This window comes from Dendropsophus ebraccatus, chromosome 5 (genome assembly GCF_027789765.1).
Source record: "Dendropsophus ebraccatus isolate aDenEbr1 chromosome 5, aDenEbr1.pat, whole genome shotgun sequence".
Taxonomy (NCBI): Eukaryota; Metazoa; Chordata; class Amphibia; order Anura; family Hylidae; genus Dendropsophus; species Dendropsophus ebraccatus.
The window spans coordinates 132,107,568-132,134,540 of record NC_091458.1 but is presented as its reverse complement, the minus strand read 5'-3'; the positions used below and the strand labels follow the sequence as shown (position 1 = coordinate 132,134,540).

Below are 26,973 nucleotides of genomic sequence, written 5' to 3'. Positions count from 1 at the left end.
GGCCAGCATAAAAGGAAAGATGTGCTTCTGGAAGCATCTGGATTTGCTCAAGTTATGTCAATGATAATTACCGAAAATGAACTTTGTTGTTTGGGATTTTATACTATGTATGTGGATTATGTATTAGTTTTAACAACTAGCTCGGCTTCCTTTGGAATGTACCACTTTGTGTACAAAAAGGGCAAAAAATTAAAAAACAATATTGAAAAGTTTTATGCAGCTTTGTAAGGAGCGTTAAGGTGCAAGAACGTTTAGGATCTTTCAAAGATATGTAGACAATGCACTTTTTATGCACTTAATCAAAAATGACCAAATATTTTACTGCTTATTTCATGGAGAATAAACTTTATTTGCGAGGCTTTGCTAAATTTCCCATTATTCTGCATGGATATTGCAGATAACCTTGACTTTGTCTCATTAGCTCTGCACTGGAAGGAAATCACAGGGGAAGGTTTCTTGGCATTAAACCCAAAAAGGCTAAAATGCCCAGTACTCTAATACTGAGAATATTCTCTGTGAGGGACAAGGGACGAAAAAGTAGCTGTTAAAAGTACTGTCAATGAATGTAGATGGCGAATGACAGATTTGTAAGCACATTACGCCATTTAGTACTGCCAAAAAAAAAAAAAAGTCTTCATGTAGCAGAAGAGATCAAGAGCATGTAAGGTTGTACAATAAACACTGGTGTAAACTGCCCATAGCAACCAATCACAGCTTAGCTTTCAGCTCTGTTTAAATAAAAGCTGAGCTGTTATTGGTCACTATGGGCAGTTTACACCAGAATATATTTTAAATCCTTTGATAAATCTAGGTCGTAATCTACACAAATCCTGGTGTCCATCGACGTCATAATCATTAAGGCTGCATTACCACGTTTTGTGTTCCTCACAGAACACGGACGGGAATGCCTGTAACGGACTCTCCCCCCGCCAGGGCAGCATCTGTAATTAGATGCTGGGAGCGGGGGAACTGTACAGATATGCGCCGCACTATAATGAATCAGCCATGCGGCTCTGTCATTACAGTACAGCGCATATCTGTACAGTTCCCCTGCTCCAAGCATCTTATTACAGATTGTCCAGGCGGGGGAAGAGTCCGCTACAGGCATTCCACGTCCGTGTTTCCATTGACTTCAAAGGAGCGCATTATTACATTGACTAGATGGCCATATTTTTACCTCCAAATTTCCAGTCTATTTTACCCTTATTTTACAGTATAAATGTAGCCTAATGCCTTATGCATACCTTCCATAGATTACATTCCCACACTGTCTTATTTTAGCCGTCTTTTATGATTGCTGTCATTTTCAGGCCAAATAATGGGCAGTATTTTATATTGACCACCGTTATTTGTACAGTCACGGTTGTCATAAAATAACACACCTTATTTGGTTTTAAGTGACAGCCAGCCTAAAACATGGCCATCAAATGGCTAAAAAAAGGAAAGTGTGGGAACCATAGGCTGTTCAAAAATATAAAATACTACAACAATAATAATAATAATAATAATAATAATATTAATGCAAATCGCATATACTTAACATGCATACGCCTGTATAATGTATGCAAAAATGAATCCATATTAGTCTATAAATATATTGGCTGGTCCAGGTTCATTCACAAAAAATACATCACTTAAAAATAATAACACCCCTACACATACAAAAAACACTAAATACTATTTTTTTCATAACAGCATATTAATAAGCTCTCTTAGGACGGCCATCTTTCTGTGGCCAAATAACATGATTATACAAACGATGGCCATCATTATAAAATAATGCCTGGTATTTGGCCTCAAAAGGGCAGCCATCCTAAAATACGTCCGTCAAACAGTTAAAGGAAGAAGGTTTGGGAACAATATGAAATTTTACTGGCTTTCTAGGTAACCTCTGCTCTACACCATGTATATTTTGTATAGTTTAACTTAATTGATTATTTCTAAAGATTTTATTGTAAAGAAAAAAAAAAAAAAAAAAATCACCTGTTTCATATAGGCACTAGCTTTGTTGAAAACAGTGAAATGACAGAAAAGCTTTCTAAAAGTTTATGTACGTAATGCATTGTATGTGGCACACATAATATCACTGTTGGCATTATTGGGTTGGTTTACAATGGAGAACCCATCTGTTTGTTCTGGCACATTAACATTATGATTTGAACAGATAAAACTTGATAGAAAGTGATTGTGACAGTGAATATCTACAAATAAATTCAGACAATACGTAGCAGCAACAGGAACCAGTGGGGTTCATGTATGTGGTCATATGCTGTCATACAATTTTTTAAAGCTATGCAGGATTCAAAGTTCCACTATATATTAATACATATTAATGGTGTTTGCTAATCCGCAAAATATTCTGCAGACTGAACCTCGGAGCAAATCAATTTAAATATTTGCGCTACTGTACTGACACCCGTGTAAATGGCCCCTAAGGCTGTGAGTTGTCCCTTAGTGCTCTACAGTTACTGCTCTAAAAGTGGTATTAAAGGGGAGACATCAGGCCGGTGGGGGCAGGAAAATAATAAAGACCCGAACTCTCCTGTCCTCGTGCCACCGATGCACCGCTCCCCAGTCCTGTTTGCAGCAGCCGGCTCTCAGCTTCGGCTGGATACTGGGTACATCCCTTACTCAGCTTAACCAGCTGAAACATCATGGCCCGACTGAGCGATCGCCCGCTCAGCCAGTCACTTATTGGGGCGGTATCCCAATCACTCAGCCCGGATCATGACATTGCAGCTAGCAGATCTGCAAGTCATTGGCTGATGTGAACAGGACCCGAGAGCGGCGCATCAGCGACACAGGGACAGGTGAGTTCAGTTTATTATTTTTCTGCTCCCACCAGCCTGCCTGCAGTTTTTGTCCTTGGGACTTCTCCTTTATGTCTTAGGGTCTTTTCACATGTACCGGTCTTTGACCGTCTGGGGCGGCAAACCAATGCCAATGACATAAAAAAGAAAGGCAGGGGGTGTGGTAACATAATAAACAAAGTATAAGTATACTTACCTATCGTCGTGCCCAGTCAAGCCGCTCCCAGGTCCAGCTGACAGCTTTTTCAGCTTCAACATCCCATACCGGGCTGAGCAATTGTCTGCTCAGCCAATCAGTGACTGACTCGGAGAGCAATCGCTCAGCCGGGCTGTGGCGTTGCAGCTGTAAAAGTCTTACGTACCCAGATTGCACCCGAAAAGCACAGCCGTCAGCGAGGCCCTGGAGCAGTGCAATGGGGGAAACAAGTGTGGTAAGTATACATTGTGTATTAAAGCGAATGTACCACTAGGTACCTAAATCTGTGTTTTTTACATGAATGAATTGGCGCTCACCTGCAGTACCTTTACACAGAATAACTAATTGAGCATCCGGATTGCGCAAATGATAGTATCATTTGGGTGGCCATTAACAATTGTTATCGTCTGCACGTCTCTTGTTTCCATAGACAGATATGTGGCCCATTATAATAAATTTTATTGCTACGCAAAAATGCGATCAGCCAACAAGCTGAAAATGAACTTTTACTGGAAAAATTAAAATATTTTATTTTCATGGACCAATGCTAAAAACTTTCCTAAACACTTATGCTAAAAAAAATCCTAAAGGGTGTTTGTGCCCAATAGAACCCTATAGAAATCAATAGTACAGGCGATTTTAAGAAGCTTTGTAGTTGGGTTTATTAGCCGAATAATGCATTTTTATCATCAAAAAGCAGTTTGAAGCTCTTTCTCCGTCTTCATGGTTTTCTATGGAAAGGGGAGGGGTGGAGGGAGATGAGACACCAAATCTGCTGCCGACTAATCTCCCTCCTCCCCCCTCCCCTCTCCATAGGTTACACAGGGCTCAACTGATGTAAAAGAGTCGAGATTTCCTGACAATGAGCAGTGAATGAGAGAGGAGGAGGGGGGATCTGGAGAAAGTGAATGCAGATAATGGCATATTTGCCTAATAAACCCAAATACAAAGTTTCTTAAAATCGCCTGGACTACTGATTTCTGTAGAAAAAAAAAGTAACACTTTTAAGTGTGAAGAAGGGCTAATAGATTTATTCCCAATGCACGAAACAGAATGGTGTATTTCACCACTAAACTCCAGGGTGCTGAAGAAAGCAATAAAAGCTGCATGGGAGATAAACTTTCCATAATAAACAACTGTGTTTTTTTTATTTTTTACTTCTATAGTAATAGGTGGTCCATTAGTTGTATGTATCCTGCTTTGGAGTTTATTGACTGAGATCTGATGCCATGTGTGACATTGGAAGCCTGAGAGTTTGCACAAAAGGACATTTATTATTCACCCGCTCCTCTTTCACCCGCGCATCTTTCGACATTGCAGAGACCTGTATTTTTACCTAGAACCATGTACATCAAGCATAACAAATAGGATTAAGTCCTGATGTTTAGAAATATTTTTTTCCTTTGTTTACATAACACTTTATGGGATTTACAGGATCTAGAGCATAGCCAGCAGTGCTGTGTGACAATATGGAAATGTATTTACATCAGGATCGCTTGAACTGTATGTTTTTATATAAGAAATTTGAAGAATGTTTTTATATTACCTTTCAATCCCTATATAAATAACAACATATAAATATCCCTATTTATGTTCCAATACTCGCAATTGAGCGATACTAAAGGGGCTATGTACTGTATCAGGGTGGTTTGGTGAACTCCCCACTGGGAGGCACCCCCTTGGCAATAGGCTTTCCTTCCCTGGAGGAATATCTGGCTATTCCGTGTTTTGAGACTTGTAACTGAGGCTCCACCGACACCTCTTTTGCATATTTACATTTATAGGGGGCAATGTATCAATGGAGACTCTTCAGTGAGTACTCCTTTTGATTTTTTTGGCTCTGGTCTCTCGATTGCTGTGTTTTGAATCCATCATACTGGTAAAAATGGACTGTACAACTGTTCCATGTCGGTGATGTCACCAGGGGCTAAGAGGCAAAAAAGCGTCACAATATATCACTGAAAACAACCCATAGTCAGTAGTGGCTTTAGGTTGTGCAGTGTAATATGAGATGAAAGACGTCCCATGCTTCTTTTAGATGTGATCCCTCAGAGGAGGCTGTTCACAAAAAATATTTACCCCTTGCTCATGTTACAACTACAATGTATGCTGAAATAGCAGTGTAACAGACTTTATGACATAGAATGCATGTTAAACTTAAGATACCCAGAAAAAGATTTAGACTATTTGGGAGAGTCTTTAGCTACCTGACAACTTTAGACCACAGTTGCTAGGACAAGGATACAGGGACATTGTATTTCTATGAATCCACATACCGCATGCTCAATTCTCTGAACAAAGCCAATCAAAAACTAAGGGCAACAACATTTAACACTTCTGCCCCTTTGTTTTAGCAATCAGTGGTGTTCTCAGGACCAACCCACCAATCAAAACAGTTTCCAATGATGTGTCAATGTTGTATAGTTTCCCTTTAAAGGGGAATTCTGCTCAAACATAACTTTTCATACAGTATGTTGCTGTCCATGGTGAGACTAATAATTCATCCCATATTTGTTATTTATTCAGTATTCCTTCCCCAGTTCTGAGCTGTTGATTTCTGCTGAAGACACACAAATCTGTGTGTAAGCTTTTCTCTCCATCTTCCTATCCTCCCCCTTGCCTTCCAAGACAGCTGATGTAAACAAGTTTCTATCTACAACTTTTTTTTCCCCAGCATTACAAAGAAGCTACAAAGTTTCAGATAAAGCCCTCCAGTGACTTGTCTTGGAAGGGATGGTGAGGAGGAAAAGATGGGAAAAAAGCTCACACACAGATTTTTGTGTCTTCAGCAGAAAGCAGCAGCTCAGAACAGGGGGAAGGAGACGCAATAGATAATAACAAGTATGAAAAGAATTGTTAGTCTCACTATGGGCAACAATGTATGAAAAGTTATGTTTGAGTGGAATACCCCTTCAAGTATGTTATGTAGCATATTACTCAAAAAACGCTATCATATGGAATGCTGTGTTTCTTTTGAAGAATATATAATTCTTCATAATAAATATAAAGCAGAATAATCTTATCAAGTAGTTTTGGCAGAGTACAGGCGCATGGGAACACACAAACTTGATTATGAGGATTATGATGATGTTAGAGTGAAATGCATCTTTTCATTTATCTCTGTCCAAAAGTAATCAGTCAGATCATGTGTTAATCTAAGGTATTGTAGTTAACACATGGCAATAAAATGTATATAAATTAGATTTACGTAATCCAATTTAATATTCTGGAAATCGGTATGAATTTCACAATGGTGGACAGAAAATGGCTGCAAAAATATCTGACCTATGTGTAATATGAAGAAATTAGCTTCATTTGTTTTAATGTATATATAACTGCTTCCTTCAAGTGCATCATCTCCTTCATAAAATGAAAGATACATTGTGCTATTAATATCTGTAATCTTAATCAGGCTAAATTGTTCTCTGAAACAATACATCTCTGGTTGGCATTTAATGCCTGCTAGCTTCTCTTTCACATAGCAAGGCCACTGATCTTAGTGGTGAAGCTGCTTAAGAAACACTTAGACCCTTGACGCTCTGGGAAAATATGTAAAGTATGTACAAAGAAATCGAAAAAAAAAAACCTGAAATGTTGCTTCTTGTTATTTATAATGGAGTCTTGAATGTGTTTGCCAATCTTTTTATAGTCGTTATAATTGCGGCTCATTAGGGTTCTAGCCTAGAACATCAGAATTGAGCTTTAAGGGACATGACACATGATACTATTATACATATTTTATGTTATTATACCATATTTTCCCAATGTAGAAGGCAAAACTGCCAAGTAATGCTGTCCTACAGTCACCTCAAAGCTGACATTTCATCCAGTAACTACCTGATCACCATATTCATTTTGGATATTGCACCACATCATTTTTGTATCGCAGATTCGGACGATTACCTCTCCGTGTGATAGATGTGTAATTGATGTGTAGTCTCCAAGAACTGTCCATAATAGTTATAGTTTCCTTTGTAATAACTTCCTTTTAAACTCTTAGAATGATTATTTATTACTGTATATGATATTTTAGTATATACTGATATGTTTTAAATTTTAGTATTATAGGAAAATATTTATTATGAAATTTTCATACTTAATAGTATTGAATGATATATCTGTGTGGTATGACATGATTCCTGTATGTCCTGATCATACATCTCTTCTCCCCCCCCCCCCCCCATTATTGTTACACTCACCACCAACATGCACTATCCACTCCTAGTTTTCTTGTGTTACAGTACCCTGTTCTTATCACACTAACACCTTTTCATCTTTTACTCATTCTTACCTGGCTTCTAATGTTCTCCTCTTTATTTCAGCACTTCATTCACTTAAGTAACACTTCTTGTTCTTACACCCAGTTTATTTACGTATATTTAGTTGTGAATAGCCCTACACTGCGCAACTTATCACAGCTACGTTCATTACGCAACTTTTGAACGTAAGTTCAGTCCTGGAATAGCACATTGAGCAACTGACGTTAGAGTCTTTGCTCAAGTGCGACTCTCCATGTGACCCAATGACGTATACAGCGTCAGAGCCCTAGTCCTCACGTGACCTCCCATGTGACTGGATGACGCTAATCCAAAATGGCGCCGCACATGAGGTCCGGTACGGAGTACTCACTGTAAGTTATGTCCCACTTACTTTTAACTGTTTTATCTTTTGTTCATGTATATAGTGACATTCATTGTGTACTATTTATTGTGTACTGTTTACAAACCGGAAGTGAGGCAAATGTGGCCAAACCTCCTTCCTTGTATTTAAAGCACCGTTGTTCAGTATGTTGTTTATGCTTGATAAAGGCCCCTGTATTTATTCCGGTGGGCCGAAACGCGTTACAAATAAACCCCTATTTTCCTATAATACGGGGTCTGTATCTCCTTATCATATGAGACACCCCGACCGGACGACTTGCTTCCACCTGCGCTCTCCACCCAGAGGGGAATCTACTGGCTGACTAGGTGTTCTCCTGGTCCTTTCCATATTCCGTGTAATAGAGACAATGATGATCATTTCCTTAGGCCCAGACCTAAAATCTTAGTTTGCCAACCGTGCATTGCTACGTGTAATAGCTATGCCGATGGTTGTCAATTTCCCAGTTAATACTTACCTGTCCACTCTCCCGGTCTTCTCCTGTGCTCTGTATGCATCCCGGCACCGCATGCTGTGGCTTCAGAGTGGCCTGTCTGAGCTGACAGGCAGCTCAGCCAATCACTGGCTGGGACAGGCCGCTCTGAAGCCACAGTGTGTGCTGCCAGGTTGCATACAGAGTACAGGAGAAGACAGGGAGTGTAGACAGGTAAGTATTAAAGGGGTTATCCAGTGCTACAAAACCATGGCCACTTTCTTTCAGAGACAACACGACTCTTGTCTCCAGTTCAGGTGCGGTTTGCAATTAATCTGCATTCACTTCAATGGAACTAAGCAGAAAAAACCTGCCCAAGCTGGAGACAAGAGTGGGGCTGTCTCTGGAAGAAAGTGGTCATGTTTTTGTAGTGCTGGATAACCCCTTTAACTGTTTGTCAAAAGCTGCTCAGACATTGCTAATGGTGTCTGTGCAGCCCTTGCTAAATGATTATCAGGCTGTGTGATAGGCCCAGTAAACAAGCACCAATCTAGCAGATCAGCCCATATAATGGTGCGTTTACACATAACGATTATCGTGCGAATTTGCGCGATAACAATCGAATTTGAACGATAATCGTATGTGTACACGCAGCGAACGATCAAATGACGAATGAGAAATTGTTCATTTTGCTCTTTCAACATGTTCTCAAATTGTCGTTGATCATTCGCAAAAAAATTTGCAGATCGTTCAGTGTAAACAGTCGTCGCGGAAGCCCGGCCCCCTGCTCATCTGCAGCCCGGCCACGCATCCAACAGCCCCCTGCTCCAGCTCGATCGCCACCCTGCCGCCCCGATCGCCACCCCCACCGCCCCGATCGCCACCCCCGCCGCCCCGATTGCCACCCCCGCCGCTCCGATAGCCCCCGCCGCCCCGGCCACACGCATACCTTACCTGCTCGGCGTAGCAGGTGTTCAAAATTTCCGGCTCCCCTCTTCAGTGCATTGATTGGCTGAAGAGGGGAGCCGGGAATTTCAAACAGCTCCCCTTCAGCCAATCAGTGCTCCTCTTCAGCCCCCTCTTCGGTGGGCCCAGCTGCGGGTGGGGGGCCAGGCTGCAAGCGGGCCGGGCTGCGGGCGGGCGATCTTAAAACGATCGCAAAACGATTTTTCAGTACAATATATTGTACCGTCTAAACGCTGATCGTTATGTTAAAAAAAACGTGACCTTGACCTACCGTATCAACATAGTGTGCTGGCAGTGGAGATTTTTTTCATACACATTACTAAAATTATGCATTGTACCGTATTTAATCCACAGTACACATATGTGACGCCACTTGATGTGTAACTATGAATCTACAGGGAAAACAATTTTTGGGGGGACATTTCTTTAACGTTACAATTCAGAAGATTCTCTTAGCTAAGAGCTGCAGAGCAATTTTCTTTTGACACCCAAACTTTATATTTTTATCCTCTTGGACGCATGCCCTTGATTTTATTTGTAAGTCAATCGGATAACCTTTTCACTTTTCGCATTAATTCCTCATTCCTCATACATAGTGACTAATGGAGACACAAAGGTAACATAGGTTAGAGAATATATGAGCTATATATTACCATTGCCCGTGTAGCAGTGCTGATAAGTGATCATAGACCGGCATCAATTACTAAACAAAGGGCAAATTCTCAACAAATTCTTCAAAAGATTCATATATTATACCTATTGAGATGACAAAATGAAATTCACAGTTTTCTTTGCTTTCACAATTAAAATGATCCAATGTTATTCTTCTTAAGATAATTCTATAATTATTTTTTTTCTATTGATTTGTTCATTCTAGGTGAAGCCATGCCTATGCAAGGTGCTGCAAGAGGTACTGACAGTGAGACTGGAAACAGGAACATGAAACAGGCAGGCCCTGGATTCATGCCACTCACATCATCTGTGCCCGAGGTCCCTGCAAATGAGTCACACATGTCAAACTTCCCTTTAATGCCATTTTTCTGGATTCCGCATGGAATGAACTATGGACAGTTCCAGGTATTGTTTTCTTAAGTAATGCAGCATAGTAGGCAAGTTTCCATGACCGTTCATGTTATTGTCCAGCAACGGTAGAAAATGAAAAGGACACTCACCCCTGGATGTGATCTTCTTTATTCGTGCAGCATTTAAAATACGCAGGACATACTGGGCTTTTCAGCTGAACGCCAAGCAACTAATGAGAAGTAGGGTAACAGCTGGTTTGCGTGCATTAGGTGCTTGGCGTTCAGCTAAAAAGCCAAGTATGTCCTGCGTATTTTAAATGCTGCACGAATAAAGAAGATCACATCCAGGAGTGAGTGCCCTTTTCATTTCCTACCGTTGCTGGACTGTCATGTTTATTCTAATATTTTATAAAAGTGAGCACCAACCAGTGATCTTACACTATGCATGCACCGGCCATATACAGTATCTCTGCTATCGGTGATCCCTCCAAAAGCAGTGCCGGTAGCTATTGCGCCTTACGTCGTTCATCTTATTGTTCACTTAAAGGGGTTGGGTACTTTATGGCCATGTTCCCACAGCATCTTTTTTTGTCTGTTTAACCTCTTAAGGACGCATGACGTACCGGTACGTCATGCGCACGCAAGAGGTGTTCAGAGCGGGGCCGCGCAGCTATTAGCGGGCACGGTTCGATCGCCGTGCCTGCTAATTCAGTAATCAGATGCAGCTGTCAAAGTTGACAGCTGCATCCGATCACTGTATGCAGCACTTCCCTGGTGTCTAGTGGGGTGGATCCACACATGTGTACCGGCCGGGTGTCTTCGCCAAAATGGCGCTGAAAGCATCCGAGTGCCGATCTCATTGATCTTTGCTGTATAATTATACAGCAAAGATCTCAATGAGAGATCAGTATACTTATACTAGAAGTCCCCCAGGGGGGCTTTTAGTATAAGTGTAAAAAAAAAAAAAAAAAGTAAAAAGCCCCCTCCCCTAATAAAAGTCAAAATCACCCCCCTTTCCCCATGTTATAAATAAAAGTAAATAAATAAATAAACATGTTTGCTATCGCTGCGTGCGTAATCGCTTGAACTATTAATTAATCACATTCCTGATCTCGCATGGTAAACGACGTAAGCACAAAAAAATCCCAAAGTCGAATATGCGCAATCAAGGTACCGATAGAAAGTAAACATCATGGCGCAAAAAATGACACCTCACACAGCCCCATAGACCAAAGGATAAAAGGCTATACGTATGGGAATAGAGTGATTTTAAGTAACATATATTTGTTAACAATGGTTTGAATTTTTTCAAGCCATCAGATAAAAAAAAGTTATACATGTTACATATTGTAATCGTAACGACTTGAGGAACATGCATAACAAGTCAGTTTTACCCCAGGGCGAATGGCGTAAAAACAAAAAAACCCTAAATAAAAAAAATTGCATTTTTCTGTTCAATTTCACCACACATTGATTTTTTTCCTGGTTTCGCAGTGTACTTTATGCAAAAATTCAGCCTGTCATTGCAAAGTACAATTAGTACTACACGATCGAGCGTCCATCCAAAAATGCTGTAAAAATTTGCTTCTCCTCCCACCTTGAGGGGTGGGGGGGGGCTGGTTGGGTGGATTTTCAGGCCCTAGGAGCACGCTGTCATCGCGAGAATAGCTTTTACATTCATTGGCTGGCTTACTCATGTGACCTCCAGAGTATAAGAACTTGGCTTTTCCTGCTCGTCATCAGATGCCATCTTGAAGGTAGTCAGGGAGATAGGCTGGAGCAGGAAGAGTGAGGATTTAGCTGATTTTAGGCAGGGAAGACCCCAAAAGACCTTTTTAGGGCTACAACTATACACAGCACAGCATTTATCTGTGGATACACAGCGAATCAACCGGCTACCAGTACATCAGCTTATTCTCACAAACAGGCAAGCAGCTGCTGCTCACTGTGAAGAATAGGCTGCAGTGTTTCTACTTCCTTTTTCAGTGGATATGTTGCAGGTAGTTGAGCGGATACTGTAGATCTTGGAGTAGGAACAGTGAGGATTTTAGAAGATTGTAGGCAGGAGAGACCATAAAAGCTCCTATCAGGGCTACTACACAGCACAGATAGCATATAGCTGCTTCCTCCATTAAGGCTATGATCACACAACATAAAAGTACGGCTGGTACTGCAGTGATGATCTTTTCAGAGACCGGACGTTCCGTGACCCGGCCAGGTCACGGAGCTGCCGATCTCATAGGCCGAGTGAACATAGCCTAAAAGCGCATAGACTGTCTAGCAGCATGGGTGGGTGCCATCTGGGTGGGGCTTCAAGGCCATTGTGCCCCATCTCCCTGCTTACATCAATGCCTATGCCCCAATCCCTCTGTGCTGTCAATGCTAGTCAAACTATAATGGTAGTTGTATATATCTCTATATATTTACAAAGGTGGTCACATGTTGTGGATATTTATATATATACCCCCTTTTCTGTGAGAATTGTACAACTTGATGTTTTTCATGTTTTCGGTCATAAGATCCAACAGATTTTTTAATATGTATGTAGGAGGGAGGATCACGGCACATGTGACCCCACTGCTATGTATTCCAGCCCTGTGCCAAACTGGCGTGGCCTAGAGTGACTATGCATTAGGCTGGCACAACCTCTCTGGCCCTCCTCTCCACCCTCCTCATCATTAGGAATGCTCCATAAGAATAGGTATTTTCCTATTCATCAGTTGTGTGAATACTGCACATGGACTGGATCGTTAAGGCACCTGTGAAGTTTTCACTGCCCTGACCGTTCCTCGTGTCGGCCACCCTCTGCCACAGTTATGCTCAGCCAATCGTGGCTGAGCAGCTAATGATGCGGCAGAGGACGGCCGGCACGAGGTACAGTTGGAGCGGTTCGGCCGGCCACCCGAAGATTAAGTCATTGTCGGAAGATGGCGGACGGGGGTCGACACGCGTCATGTGAGTATAGAGCACTACATTTCCGGGGGTGTGGGTGGAAGGAAACACGGGGAAGGGGGCCATTCAATAACATAACATACATTAAAAGGTTGTATAACTTTGTAATGTGTGTTATTTAGTGAATAATTGTTTAGCGCCGCACTACCCATTTAAGTGAGTAATGCGGTGGGGTGGAGTTATCAGTGAGCAAGAGTGTGCATGCGCTCAAAATGCGTCTGATCTCTGTGGGGTCCCTGCACTGTGGTGTTTCACATGTTATTACCTGCAATTGGAAAATCACGGCTACATTATTCGCTATGTGCTGTATCATTGTTTTTCCTTGAGTGTATTATAGTACATGTGCATGGCCATGGCAAGCCTCACCCCTTTATGTGATGTCTGGGCACGTTCTGAAAAGAGGCGAGGCAAGAGGTTGATAAAATCCCAATGGCCCTTATGTTTCCTCTGCAATGCTATTTGGATTCACAGTTAGTAGCTGTTTACAGTATTAAGAGTAGGGTTTACAGGTGAGCCAATTTACAGTACTAGTGAAGCGAAGCACTTTGCTGGGCCCGGCTTTCGGCTTGTCAGGCGCCTGCCTTTGAACTCTGTGCCGCTCCACTCTGGGTGCCAGGAAAAGCTGGATCCAGTCCTGGGAAACTGGGAGAAGTTTCCTAGGAGTGGATTCAGGTTTTCCAGGCACCCTACCGGAGCAGCACAGCGAATTTACAGTTCTAGTGAAGCCTTTGAACCGGCTGCCTTTAAACTCTGTGTCACTCCGGTCCGGGTGCCTGTAAAACCTGGATCCAGTCCTGGGAAACTTCTCCCAGCTTCCCAAGACTGGATCCAGCTTTTCCTGGCACCCAGAGTGGAGCGGCACAGAGTTCAAAGGCAGCCGGCTGACAAGCCGACAGCCACCCCAGCAAAGTGCTTCGCTTCACTAGTACTGTAAATTGGCTCATCCCTAGTAGTGTTATATCCTATTTTATATTATATCATGGCATTCTGAGAACAATCTAGTGTATGTAACTTTATGCCTTTAGCAGTATTACAAATATTTCTAAAAGTATTGGAAAGAACAACAGTAAATTACATGAATATAGAATCAATAACCTCTTCTGTTGCAGAACTTTATATTATTGCTTCTTTGTATTCCAAATACCGGTTAATCCTAGAACAATGTTTTAGTCTTCCCTGGCAGTAAAAGGAATTAAAATTTGTTGCAAGACAGATTACTGGTTTTCGGATGCAACAGCTGTTTATGCAAATCTAGTTGGAATGTTTAATAGTGTTGAAGAAAAAATAAAAGGCATAAAAACTTGCTGTAACTTATCATGGAGAATAATTGCATATACACCGTGTCGAACCAGCCTAACGTTAAGATAAGTCCCAGTTATCTTATCTGACCGCCTCTGCCTCCCAGTATCAGTGGCCGCCCTGAGAGGTAGCACAAGTAGTGGCGATGCCTCCCACCCTCTTCCCAGCCACTCATGCTTGATTGGCAGCCTGAGTGCTGGGAACTCATCAAAGGCCCCTTGGGTCAAAATGTTGCTGGTTTTTTCCTGGATCATGTAAATAAAGATTGTATTTTAAACTCCATGGATGCTTTCAAGTTTTCTGTCCACACTTAGGATTGTGGGCTCCCCTGCATGCATCCATATGCCACTTGGGCATCTTGAGGATTGTGTTCTTTGGTGCTGTGGGACTTTGCTTTTGTTACGGTTATGTAAGAGAGCTTTGTGAAAAGTTTTCATTGGTCAGGGTTCCAGTGTTCAGACCCTTACTGATCAGTAGAATGAGCGGGGTAGGAAGTCTATGGGGGCGCACTCCATAGACTTCCAATATGCAGCCATCACCTCAAGTGACACAGAGCCGGTATTGAGCTGAGGGTGACCTCTTGGTTCATTCTCCTGATCAGTCAGACCCCACCAATCAAAACTTTTGACATGTCAGAGACAAAGTTAGTTTTTGTAACACTACCTCTTTGTAATTTTGGCACAGGATTCCAGTGTAAGGTAAGCCAACTAATCATTGATCTAGAGAGCCAACAGAAGCACTGGAACAAGCAAACAGACTAAACCAATGTAATAAAATAAGAGTTCATACTGTTTAAGAAGTGGTAACTCCCTCCCAATGTTTTAATCCAGGTGACAAATTGTTCTCCAAAACTCATTGCTTTGCATTTATAGTCCATAAGCATCAGTTATTTAAGGAATAGGAGAGTAAAACCATTAATTGAATTTTAAGGGGACTCCCTTTTAAAATGAACAAATGACAACCCAATTGCACATAGATTTTGTCAGGTACATGTGACATAAGTGGAAAAAATACAGCGGTCTCTCAATGTACAATGGCCTCAGGTTACAACACTGTATTTTCAAAATATAATGGTGTAAAGTGAAACTGGCTCAGTTGCCCCTAGCAACAAATCAGATTCCATCTTTCATTTTCCAAAGAGCCTGTGAGGAATGAAAGGTGGAATCTGATTGGTTACTAGGGGCAACTAAGCCAGTTTCACTTTACACCATGTATGATAAATCTCCCCAATTGTGTCTATCCTATAGTAGTACCTCTATGTCTAAATGGAGGGAAGCATACACACAGATCTGCTGTGTCAAACAATTATGGAAATAAACTGTTAAAGGGGTAGTGCGGCGCTCAGAAATTATTCACAGAATAACACACATTACAAAGTTATACAACTTTGTAATGTATGTTATGTCTGTGAATAGCCCCGTTCCCCGTGTCCCCCCACCCGTGTACCCGGAAGTGTGGTGCATTATACATTACCTGATCCGTGTCGAGGGCCGTCCGCCATCTTGTGCCAAACGTCATCTTCGGACGGACGGCCGAGTCGCGGCCGTCCGTCCCCCCTCTGCCGCGACACAACTGTGCTCAGCCGCGATTGGCTGAGCACAGTTATGCTCAGCCAATCGCGGCTGAGCATCGGATGACGCTGCAGAGGGTGGCCGGCATTCGGGACAGTCGGAGCTGTTCGCCGTCCGCCCGAAGAAGACGTCACTCGCTGAAGATCGAAGACGGGTGTCGGCACGTGACAGGTGAGTATAGCGTACCACACTTCCGGGTTCACGGGTGGGGGTGGTGGGACACGGGGAAGGGGGCCATTCACAGACATAACATACATTACAAAGTTGTATAACTTTGTAATGTGTGTTAGTCTGTGAATAACTTTTTTACCGCCGCACTATCCCCTTTAAGTCCTGTAATATTTAGCATTTCCTTTGTGGTAAAGTCATCAGAAATATTGTTTGCTTGGTTGCGCCTATCCACTTCCATCTGTCACTTTTAATATGCATCGCTGGTCCGTGTATGAAAACTGATTGCAGGTATAACAAGTTATCCACATTCCATAGACCGGCTGTTAATTATTTGAAGATTACCGCCTGTGCAAATACTACTCAAGCAGGCAATGCTACCATGTGAAATGCGAAATTCTTTAGACACTAATTAATAGCATTTGCAATGACAGACACATTATCCTTCCGGTGATATTTCTTCCCTATCTGATTCCAAGATCATTTCTGTAGTAATGATTCACTGACAATATCTTTAAGTGACCTTACCAATCACATTTGGTAGGTCAGAACCTTGATTTTGTAAGTATTTTTCAATGAAATACATGCAAATACATAACTTATATTACTATTTCAGTTTTTTTTTTTAGGGTTAACCTAAGAAGATTTTAGAATTAAGAAAAAGAAGATCGATAGATTGGTAGAAGATTCTGATTTCTATTATTTTAATGTTTCAATGAAAGACATGAAGACTTTTAGACATTCTAAATTAACTGTTTATTTGTTCCCTTCGGGTTTCCTCTTCAAAAATTGAAGGTGTACGCTGACTTAAAGTGTCACTGTCGTGAATTTTTTTTTTTGCAGAAATCAATAGTCCAGGCGATTTTAAGAAACTTTGTAATTGGGTTTATTATCCGAAAAATGCATTTTTATCATGAAAAAGCAGTTTGAAGCTCTCCCCCCTGTCTTCATTGTTCTCCTATGGAGAGAGCTAAAGAAAAGACCAAAACAGGACAACAAAGAGTTAATCTACAAATCCCTCATGGGATACCTCCTGTGACAGTCACCAGTGACCTGTCTGAGCTCGGATTACAGCTGTCACCCAGCTCCGTGCCTGTAATCCTCTGTTATCTGCTTTCTGCTGCCGGCTAACTCCCTCCTTCCTCCTCCCCCCTCCCCTCTCCCTAGAACAGACAGGGGACGTCTCCTGCAACAAGTCACAGTTTTCAGATTTTTCAGAGTGGATGAAAAAGAGGAAGGAGGGGGGGACCTGGGAAAAGGCTTTTTACATGCAGATAATGGCAGATTTGGCTAATAAACCCAATTACAAAGTTTCTTAAAATCGCCTGGACTACTGATTTCTGCAAAAAAAAAAGAAAATACGACAGTGACTCTTTAAGTTTAAAAAAAAATGCTGTTCTCTGCTCTTATCCCCCTGATCCAACCTTCCCTTCCGAGATGGCTCATGTAAATAGTGTCCCTGGCTGACTGTCTCTGCACTCTGTAGTGCTGTTACAGAGTGCTGTAAATGAGCATTTGCAGTTAAATGCAGTACTCTGATTGACAGAGCAAGGAGCCATTGGCTCCCCAACCTGTCAATCACCCTTGTGGCTGCAGGCAGCCTTCTGCCAGTTGTCACAAAAGGCCATTATCTTTCCCAGCACTTAAGTGATGTCACCTGAGTGCTGGCAAAGCAAGGAGAAAGAGGAGACACCGGTGGACTATGCTGGACTTAACCTTTTTGTACAGTTCTTCATTAAGCTATGTTCACATAACGTTTTTTAGCTCCATTTAAAATTACTTCCGTCATTTTGAGTCTAAAATTACGGACACCATTTAGCTGTCTGGCTGCCCGTTGATGCAATAACAGCAGCTGGTACATTATTCTAGTTTATCAATCATAGAAGAAATAGAAAGCCGCCGCACTCTTTCTCCTTCAGCAATCGTGTTGTTTATTGAGCCAGCCATCAGATGGTAACACGTGGATACTGAGCAGGCCTGTTCAGTATCCGCGTGTTACCATCTGATGGCTGGCTGAATAAGCCACACGATTGCTAAAGGTGAAAGAGTGCGGCGGCTTTCTATTTCTTCTATGATTGATTCATTTTGAAGATTTCTACAAGAACAACAAAAAGTCCACTGTTCCATTACATGAGGACAAATGGCAAATTGATACATGGGGTAAGAGGACCCTGCCCGCGAGGGCTTACAATTTATAAGCTACGGGGAGAGAGACAGGAGGTAAAGTGCAGCCAGTAAAGTGTGATGCAGAATTATTATAGGTTGTAGCCTAGTTTGAAGAGATGGGTTTTCAGGTTACTTTTGAAGGACTTGATGGTGGATGAGAGTCGGATGTGTCGGGGGAGTGTCGCTGTATAGAGCTCTGGTGAGGCCACATCTGGAATACTGTGTTCAGTTCTGGAGACCTCATCTAAAAAAGGACATTGATAAAATAGAACAAAAATGGTGGAGGGTGTGAGGCATAAACCATATCAGGAAAGACTTAAAGCGTAACTATAAAATATTTTGACCATTCAGTTTTAGTTAGCTTAGGTCATAAGAATTTTTGCTATACATTAATACCCTAAAATGAACAGTTATTTAAATACATGAAGCATAAAGTCCCCATTAAGCTGTGTTAGCCTCTGACTTATTTCTGCATTCCTGCTGGACACGCCCCCTCACTGCAGACCCATACCTAGAGTACAGACTGTGACAGGAGGATCAGATAACAGCCCTGACACAGAGAGAAACATAAACAAAACCTCCTCCCCCCCCTCCTAGCAGCACATTCTCCCCCCTCCCCTCACAGAGGTGACTAAGCAGATCTGAGGGTGTTGTGTGTGAGGAGCAGCGCAGGGGAAGAGCTCGATGGAGGCACAAGTATCCAGAGCTTCACCCAGGAGGGACATGCCAGCCATGGCTCCAATGTACTACATGAGGGAGAGTGGGTGAGTCACTGAGGGGAGGACTACAAGTTCCAGCACAACACAGCTGTAGTCCTTCCATAGTACATATAACACTCACTATCAGATGTCTGCAGCAGGTGCCCCCACCTCCATGGCTGACATTATATACAGTGTTATGAGAGCAGATGACTGTATCTAACCCCATTGTGTGTGATACCAGCTGCTGGGGCTCTGTATCTAATCTTACATTGTATATTAGCGGAGAAGAAAGATGCGGGGGCACTCACCGTTTAGATGCGTAGACTTTATTTCATGTGTGCTTTAAAATACAGCAGGTAACATCTGAAGCAGGTGCAGACGCCAAACACTATACACACGAGCTATGACAGCTGTTTCACGCGCATGCGCGCTTCGTCAGATGACGCTCCTCCCGCAGGTCCCAGGTGAAATACCTTCAGTGACGTGCGTGAGGGGGCGTAGCTTACTGTAAGTAAATATCTGTTACACGTTAAAATGTAATATTAAAAACAGTAAACAGGTGCTTATAGGCACCAAGGGTTCACAAGAACATCTGCAGCTCTATTTTAACATTAAGGCCGCAGTTACTTTGAGCCTGTGTTTGCATAATCAGTCTTGCCTTATGTTGTAGCAGCAGCCTATTAGTATCCTTTCCTGCGGTTCCATTAACCCTTTTCAAACCTGTGAAATTGAGACATTTGTAGTCTCCATCGTGCTGTTCTGTTACATGTTGGATTAGCCTAGTCATGGCTTTTTTATTTTTTATAGAGTACACATGTTCGTAGAACCTTCGGTTTAGTGGTCTGGTTGTTTTACCAATGTAAAATTTCCCGCAGTTACATGTTAAGGCGTATACAATATTTTTTGTTTTACAGCAAATGAATTCATTTATTGGGCATATTACACCCCCTAAAGTTATTACTTTAGTGTTTAGGGCCTGTTCGCACCATGTGCAACTGCCGCATTTGTGCATGCCCTTAGGTGCTGTATTTTTAAGCCAATTAGTTTCTGGATTTTTTTGAGGGTTTTTGAACACGCTATGAACTAAGATATCCTTTAGGTTTTTGCTTCTTTTAAAAGCTATTTGTGGGAAACCGTCAAGATGTTTTGATAGAATGGGATCTTTTTGTATTAGGTACCAGTTTTTCTTAATTGATTCCTTGATTGTGGTAGCCATAGAACTGTATTTAAAAGTAAACGTAAATCTATTTCTCTGTTTGTCTATTTTTGTTTTTTTATTTTTATAATTATAAAGCAATTCATGTCTTTGCTTTTCAAACCTATTTCACAGGTTTGAAAAGGGTTAATGGAACCGCAGGAAAGGATACTAATAGGCTGCTGCTACAACATGAGGCAAGACTGATTATGCAAACACAGGCTCAAAGTAACTGCGGCCTTAATGATAAAATAGAGCTGCAGATGTTCTTGTGAACCCTTGGTGCCTATAAGCACCTGTTTACTGTTTTTAATATTACATTTTAACGTGTAACAGATATTTACTTACAGTAAGCTACGCCCCCTCACGCACGTCACTGAAGGTATTTCACCTGGGACCTGCGGGAGGAGCGTCATCTGACGAAGCGCGCATGCGCGTGAAACAGCTGTCATAGCTCGTGTGTATAGTGTTTGGCGTCTGCACCTGCTTCAGATGTTACCTGCTGTATTTTAAAGCACACATGAAATAAAGTCTACGCATCTAAACGGTGAGTGCCCCCGCATCTTTCTTCTCCGCTAATATAGATTTGTTGAAGTACCGTCTATTTTCAAAAGGGGAGCACCCCGTGGGCGAGACATTTTACCCTAAGCTTCAAGACGTGTCAGTCTGATAACCCACCTGTGTCCAGTGAGTAGTGCCGGTACCATATGTCTATGAGAAGGTTTTAATCTTACATTGTGATACTGTATGTTGGGGCTGTATCTAATCCTGCTATGTGTGATACATCTGCTAAGGTGCTGGTCAGTGTATGGAGGGAAACTGCCAGGGAGATGAGGGATAGGCCACGCCCACTTTCATGCAGCCAGAAAAAAAATTCATTTATTCTTTTGAGCCAAACAACTGGGGATATCTCAGCAACCGCACAAGCTATCAATGCAGTTTAGGGCTCTTTTTAAAGGGTAACACATGGGCTTTTTATTTGAGGAATTAAATTTTTTGGCTACTGAAATTATAGTTACGCTTTAAGGATTTGAATCTGTATAGTCTGGAGGAAAGAAGGGAAAGGAGGGACATGACGGAGGGACATGATTGAAACCTTTAAGTATGTTAAGGGACTAAATAAGGTTCAAGAGGGGAGTGTTTTTAGTAAAAAACTAAGCTCAAGAACAAGATGACACTGAGAGGTTATTTGGGGGAAAGATCAGAAGCAATGTGAGAAAATATTATTTTACTGAAAGAGTAATAGATACCTGGAACAAACTTCCAGCAGAGGTGGTTGGTAAATCTACCATAACAGAATTTAAACACGCCTGGGATAAACATACATCTATCCGAAGATAATAAGAAAGAAAATACTAAAAGGGCAGACTAGATGGATCTTTTTCTGCCGTCAATCCTCTATGTTAGTGAGTTCCAGTGAGTATGGGGGAGGCTCGGGCAAAGTCTTGGAGGCGGTTGTGTGAGGTACGAACAAGGGGGGGAGCGCAAAAGGAGGTAACTAGAGAATTGAAGGTTGCGTGAGGGATGATAGTGGGCTATCAGGTCAGAGATGTATGAAGGGGACAGGTTGTGGATGGCCTTATACATCATGGTGAACAATTCAAAGTGAATACATTGGTCAATGGCGAGCCATTGAAGGGATTGGCAGAGGTGAATCGAGGGGAAAGGTGGATTAGTCGGGCAGCCGAGTTAAGGATAGACTGGAGGGGAGCAAGGGAGTTTAAGGAAAGGCCAGAGAGGAGGATGTTACAGTAGTCCAAGTGGGAGATAATGAGAGCATGTACCAGCAGTTTTGTGGAGTCAGGGGTAAGAAAGAGCGGATTCTGGAAATGTTTTTGAGGTGAAGGCGGCAGGAGGTGGTCAGGGCCTGAATATGTGGTTTAAAAGACAGCCTTACAGTCACATTATCTCCACCAACCATCATAGTGGAAACCTTGTTGAGCTTATTTTTCTCAGGTCCTTTGTTATTGTACACACAGTAGTTAGCAAATAGTAGCCTTGTTTTTGCAGTTGACTCTCTGCAGGTGGCACTTCGGGGACTTCTAGAATTCCCTTCTACAAAGTTGTTTCTTGTAGCTTTTAGAGATGAGCTAACCGGGTTCGGGTTCGAGTCCATCCAAACCCGATCGATCTGCGTTTGATTAGCGGGGGCTGCTGAAGTTGGATAAAGCTCTAAGGTTGTCTGGAAAACATGGATACGGCCAATGACTATATCCATGTTTTCCACATAGCCTTAGGGCTTTATCCAACTTTAGCAGCCACCGCTAATCAAATGCCGAACGTTCGGGTTCGGATGGACTCGAGTATGCTCAAGGTTCGCTCATCTCTAGTAGCTTTCAATAAGGAATCAAATGCAGTTCAATAGGGATTCAACCAAAAAACTATAAATGTTATTAATGAATTCACAAGAGGTTTGCAGAAACCCTATCTAATATGGCACAAATAGAGAGTCACAAGAACTGTATTATACAAATCTGATGCAACCCATTGAATTCACCAGAGGTTCAATAAAAGTCTAATATGGAAATGTGTGTAATGTAATTCCACACAATAAAGATTCAGTATAAGTCCCATGCAATTATTCAGAGTAAATTAAAGCTGCTCAGATTTAGTGCAGGAATTAATACAACTGAAACAGTGCAACAGGGTTCAATAAAAAAAAAGAAAAATCACAGCTTAAGTTTTATATTATTAAGTTCGGGTTACATTCATCTAATGCACCAATCCTGTTTGCCAATACGAATCCATTCTGCATACATACATAAATGCAGGAGTTTGTAATGCAGTTATTACTCTTTCTTTTGGCCATCTCTCTCAAACACAATTAATATCAGTTTTGCAATGTGAAAGTTGAACATTTTATATGAAAGTATACAAAATATGTATATAGAGTATACAATTTTCACTGTAGTTGACAACTAGAGATGAGCAAAGCAGCCAGAGATTTGTTTCGATTGCTTCATGATTTTTCGGTCAAACTTGTTAAGATTCGATTTGCGAATCATTAAAATTTCATTAAACCAGCCAAAACTATAGTAGCTACAATACTGGGACTATTACAGAAGGAAGAATTTGTTAAAGCATGTTTTTTTTAAAGTGTCAAAAATAAAAAAAATTATAATTTAAAAAGGTTAACCAGCCAGTCAATCATCCAATTTCCACCATTCCTCTCCTTTCTGTCCCTATATCGCTCTGTTAGTCTCTCCCTGCTCTGCTGTAACTGCCTGCTGCCATCCTGCTCTCTCCTCCACACACAGCCGACTGGCCACCTCCGTTACCTAACCTCCTTACCGCTACATTGTCTTTCAACCAGCGAACGCTGATTTGATTTTATTTGCTAGTATCACTGACTACCAATGTTTTGTCACTAAATCTTTGTCTCTCCGCATCAAATTGAGAGAGGGGTTTAATGAAACAGTGCTGAACATCGGGAAGGACCAATAGTCCGAGGACAATTGTACACTTAGTAGGACTACAAGTCCAATCCTAACTAACTAAACGGAAGGACTACAAGTCCACAAGCCCGAGGCATAATCTAAAACTGCTTGGGTAAGGAGTACATTGGAAACAGTGAACCACTAACACAGTATCGCTATTGGCCGGCATCCAGTGATACAATACATCATAGACAGACTTTGTGATTTTACCTAACTTCACTATTTTTAATCCACATGTGTATTGCTCAATGTTTTATGATAATATTTCTTTGATTAATGTATGATTTGTTAATATATTTTAACCAGATTAAATTGTTATAACTGTAGTCAGTATACCAGTATTTAGAAGATAGGGCTGGTGAGGTCTTGAGGACTAAAAATAACCTTTTATTACTGTATTTAATTCTTGGCCCGGTTCTATGTAAGGGCTCTTTTTTAGTTTAACCTCGACATAATCAGCAGTATAATTGTGAGCTGCACCTACATATTCTTCTGTAATCATCCAATTTCCACCATTCCTCTCCTTTCTGTCCCTATATCGCTCTGTTAGTCTCTCCCTGCTCTGCTGTAACTGCCTGCTGCCATCCTGCTCTCTCCTCCATACACAGCCGACTGGCCACCTCCGTTACCTAACCTCCTTATGTAGAGAAGGAGGAGGAGGTGCTGACATCACCCACAATAAGCCCTCCTATCCTCTCCTCTCTGTTCCTATATCACTCTGTTAGTCTCCTACTGCTCTGCTCAAATTGCCTGCTGCCATCCTGCTCTCTCCTCCACACACAGTAGACTGGCCACCTCCATTACCAAACCGCCTTATATAGAAGGTAAGGGGGGAGGTGCTGACATCACACAGGGGCCTGCAGCTGATTATGGTTAATCCCTTCCTCCTGCCCAGTGATGCTGCATACGGCATGTCCGGTAGCCTTTTTTTTTTTTTTTTTTTTTTTTTTTGCGAATTCCCTTAACAAAATTGTGGGAATTCCCTTCACAGAACGACGCAAATAGACAGCACGATTTGTCAGATTTGCTTCGCTCATCTCTATTGACAACCCCTAGTGCCATAGCTGTTACCTCTCTCTTCTACCTAGAAACAATTCTCAGCTGAGTGGCTGTTTTACGTTTCCGAACTCCAATTGGATACTAGAACTGGTTATCTTGGCTATAATGCTGCACACTGATTTTCTACCTAGAATACCCTTTCTTTTGGCAATACTTGCCAAGTGCATGCTTAATTTCCCTCCGAAGCCAAAGGAATTAGCTTGAATTTATTGACTAGGAGTCCCCAGTCCCCAGTTCCCAGACCAAGACAGAGTAAATGTCATGCTATATACTCCTCCTCCTCCAACAACATTAGTTTATTAAATCATACTGCTTATCTATACTTAAACTAAAGTCAACGTAAACTATGTTCTTAGTTTACGAAAGCTTCATTTATTTACAAAAAAATAAAATTCACGTCAATCTTTCAATTTTTCAAAGTTTTAAATAAGCCATGGGCAATAGGAAAAGTGCATCTAATCAAAGTATCCAACAAATCTGCCAGTATCGATTTTCATATTAATAACACTCATGTTACTATACAGAAGTGCTGGTAGCTTTTAATATAAAATCAATGTGCATGGATTTAAAGCTCACTTTGATTGGTGGCCCGAAGCCACTCTATAGGTTCAACTTCACAAGAATTTGTCTAGTGTTAAGAAAGTGGGATTATGCTCTTGAACTACAGAGGAAGTCTGGCAACACATGTTGCAAGGGATAAGATTCTGATCTGAAAAATAACAGGTCAGTTCACAGATAATTAGCTATGGAATTGACTTGGAATGGTCTTTTGGACATTTCTATTAAGTGTTGACTGCTTGACATCTCTAAATCAAAATCACCCTTGAGAGTAATATAACAATTCTTTGGGTTTTAAAGTACAGAAGGACAGAGGTAAGCAATCCCACTGCAGATTATCAGCCACTAGAGATATAAAAACAGCCAACAATGGCTCTTAATTCTTACAGGGTTCTTTGAAATACTTGTCAAAAAGAAGATACTGAAAGAAATAACTTTATAAACTTATGTTAACCCCATAAGGAACTACAGGCAACATTACGGCAACATGTAAGTTTATGGGTAAATGAATAGAACTTTTTAAAATAAAATAAATCCCTTTTTTGTGGTGTCAGTGCTGCCAGTGTTTATACACATACAGAGGTATTAGAAGAAATAATGTCATTTTTCAAGCTGTCAAAATATTGAGTCCTGTCCAAGGTTAGAGTTTGCACCAAACTTTTAGCAAAGTTCTGACGGAATTCAACTTATGTAGGTTTGTTTCCTCATCTCTAGTCTCATTTGGCAAAGAGAAGTGGATAAGTGGAAAGTGGCATGTTCTGCATGTAGCATTTTGAAATGAAGGGGTTGCCGAGCATTGCACTGATTGCTCATAGAGATCAATGCAGTATGGTCATACACATGCGGGCATAGTTTTACCTGCATTCAATCATCATGACTTAGCCCTATCCCCAATGTCTCAGAAATCTTACTTCTGAGATGTGAAACCTCAGAAAGGGAAGGTTTTAGCTGTGTTCCACTCTCCTGACAACCCCTTTAAGTAAATCAACAAATACTTGTTTACACTAAGGCTGGACTTGGCACATTCGTAGCCACTATAACCTTACCTTGTCTAAGAATTCAAGAATATTAGTAATACCTTGTAACAGTGAGGGAAAACCTTCTAGAGATTGCCCAGAGTGCCCAAACTGCAACCCAAAGCCCATTTATTTATGGCAAAGTGCCAACACAGCAATTTAACCTTAAAACTGTACAGAGCAAGGACTACCAGAGGTAAGAGATGACGCTAGGCATCACCACTTATCTCCTTTCTTAGGTATGTGTTGGAAAATATACATACTGTACCTACACTCCCACTAAAAGCAGCCAGGCAACGTTCTTCTACCCCCAAAGTCTAGGCTCCGATGAAGGATATCATTGGGCCTACCTCAAGGCAGAGGTCACAATCAGTGTAAGCCAGACCTGTGGCCTACACTGAGGTGTATATGCAAATGCATATACACCTTAAAAGAGCACTTTCTCACTGGAGGATCTGGGGTAGCTGAGCGACTAATAGCACTTATGGCGGCAAGGAGGGCTCTGAGGGCTTCTCTGGCATGCATGCCATAGGTTGGCCACCATGGCCCCATATACAGAGTGGTCCAAAAGTAAGTGGACAGCATGGCCCCGATTTATCAAAGCGTGTAAAATATAGACTGGTGTAAACTTCCTACAGCAACCAATCACAGCTCCCCTTTAATTTTACCAGAGCTGATAGCTGGGCTGTGATTGGTTGCTGTGGGTAGTTTACACCTGTGTATATTTTACACTCTTTAATAAATCTTCCCCAATGTGTAATAGGGTTCTGAAGGAGATTTATCAAA

General features: G+C 41.6%; 1 protein-coding gene across 2 annotated transcripts in view; it reads left to right on the top strand.

The window, feature by feature from the left end:
- The window catches only part of C5H1orf94 (chromosome 5 C1orf94 homolog), a 113,348-nt gene that overhangs the window by 49,592 nt on the left and 36,783 nt on the right, over window positions 1–26,973 (top strand). For both annotated transcript variants that reach the window (XM_069972525.1, XM_069972524.1), the window contains exon 3: window positions 9,921–10,120. In XM_069972525.1, the coding sequence (XP_069828626.1) occupies window positions 9,921–10,120 (200 nt within the window). The remainder of the gene's footprint in view (window positions 1–9,920; window positions 10,121–26,973) is intronic.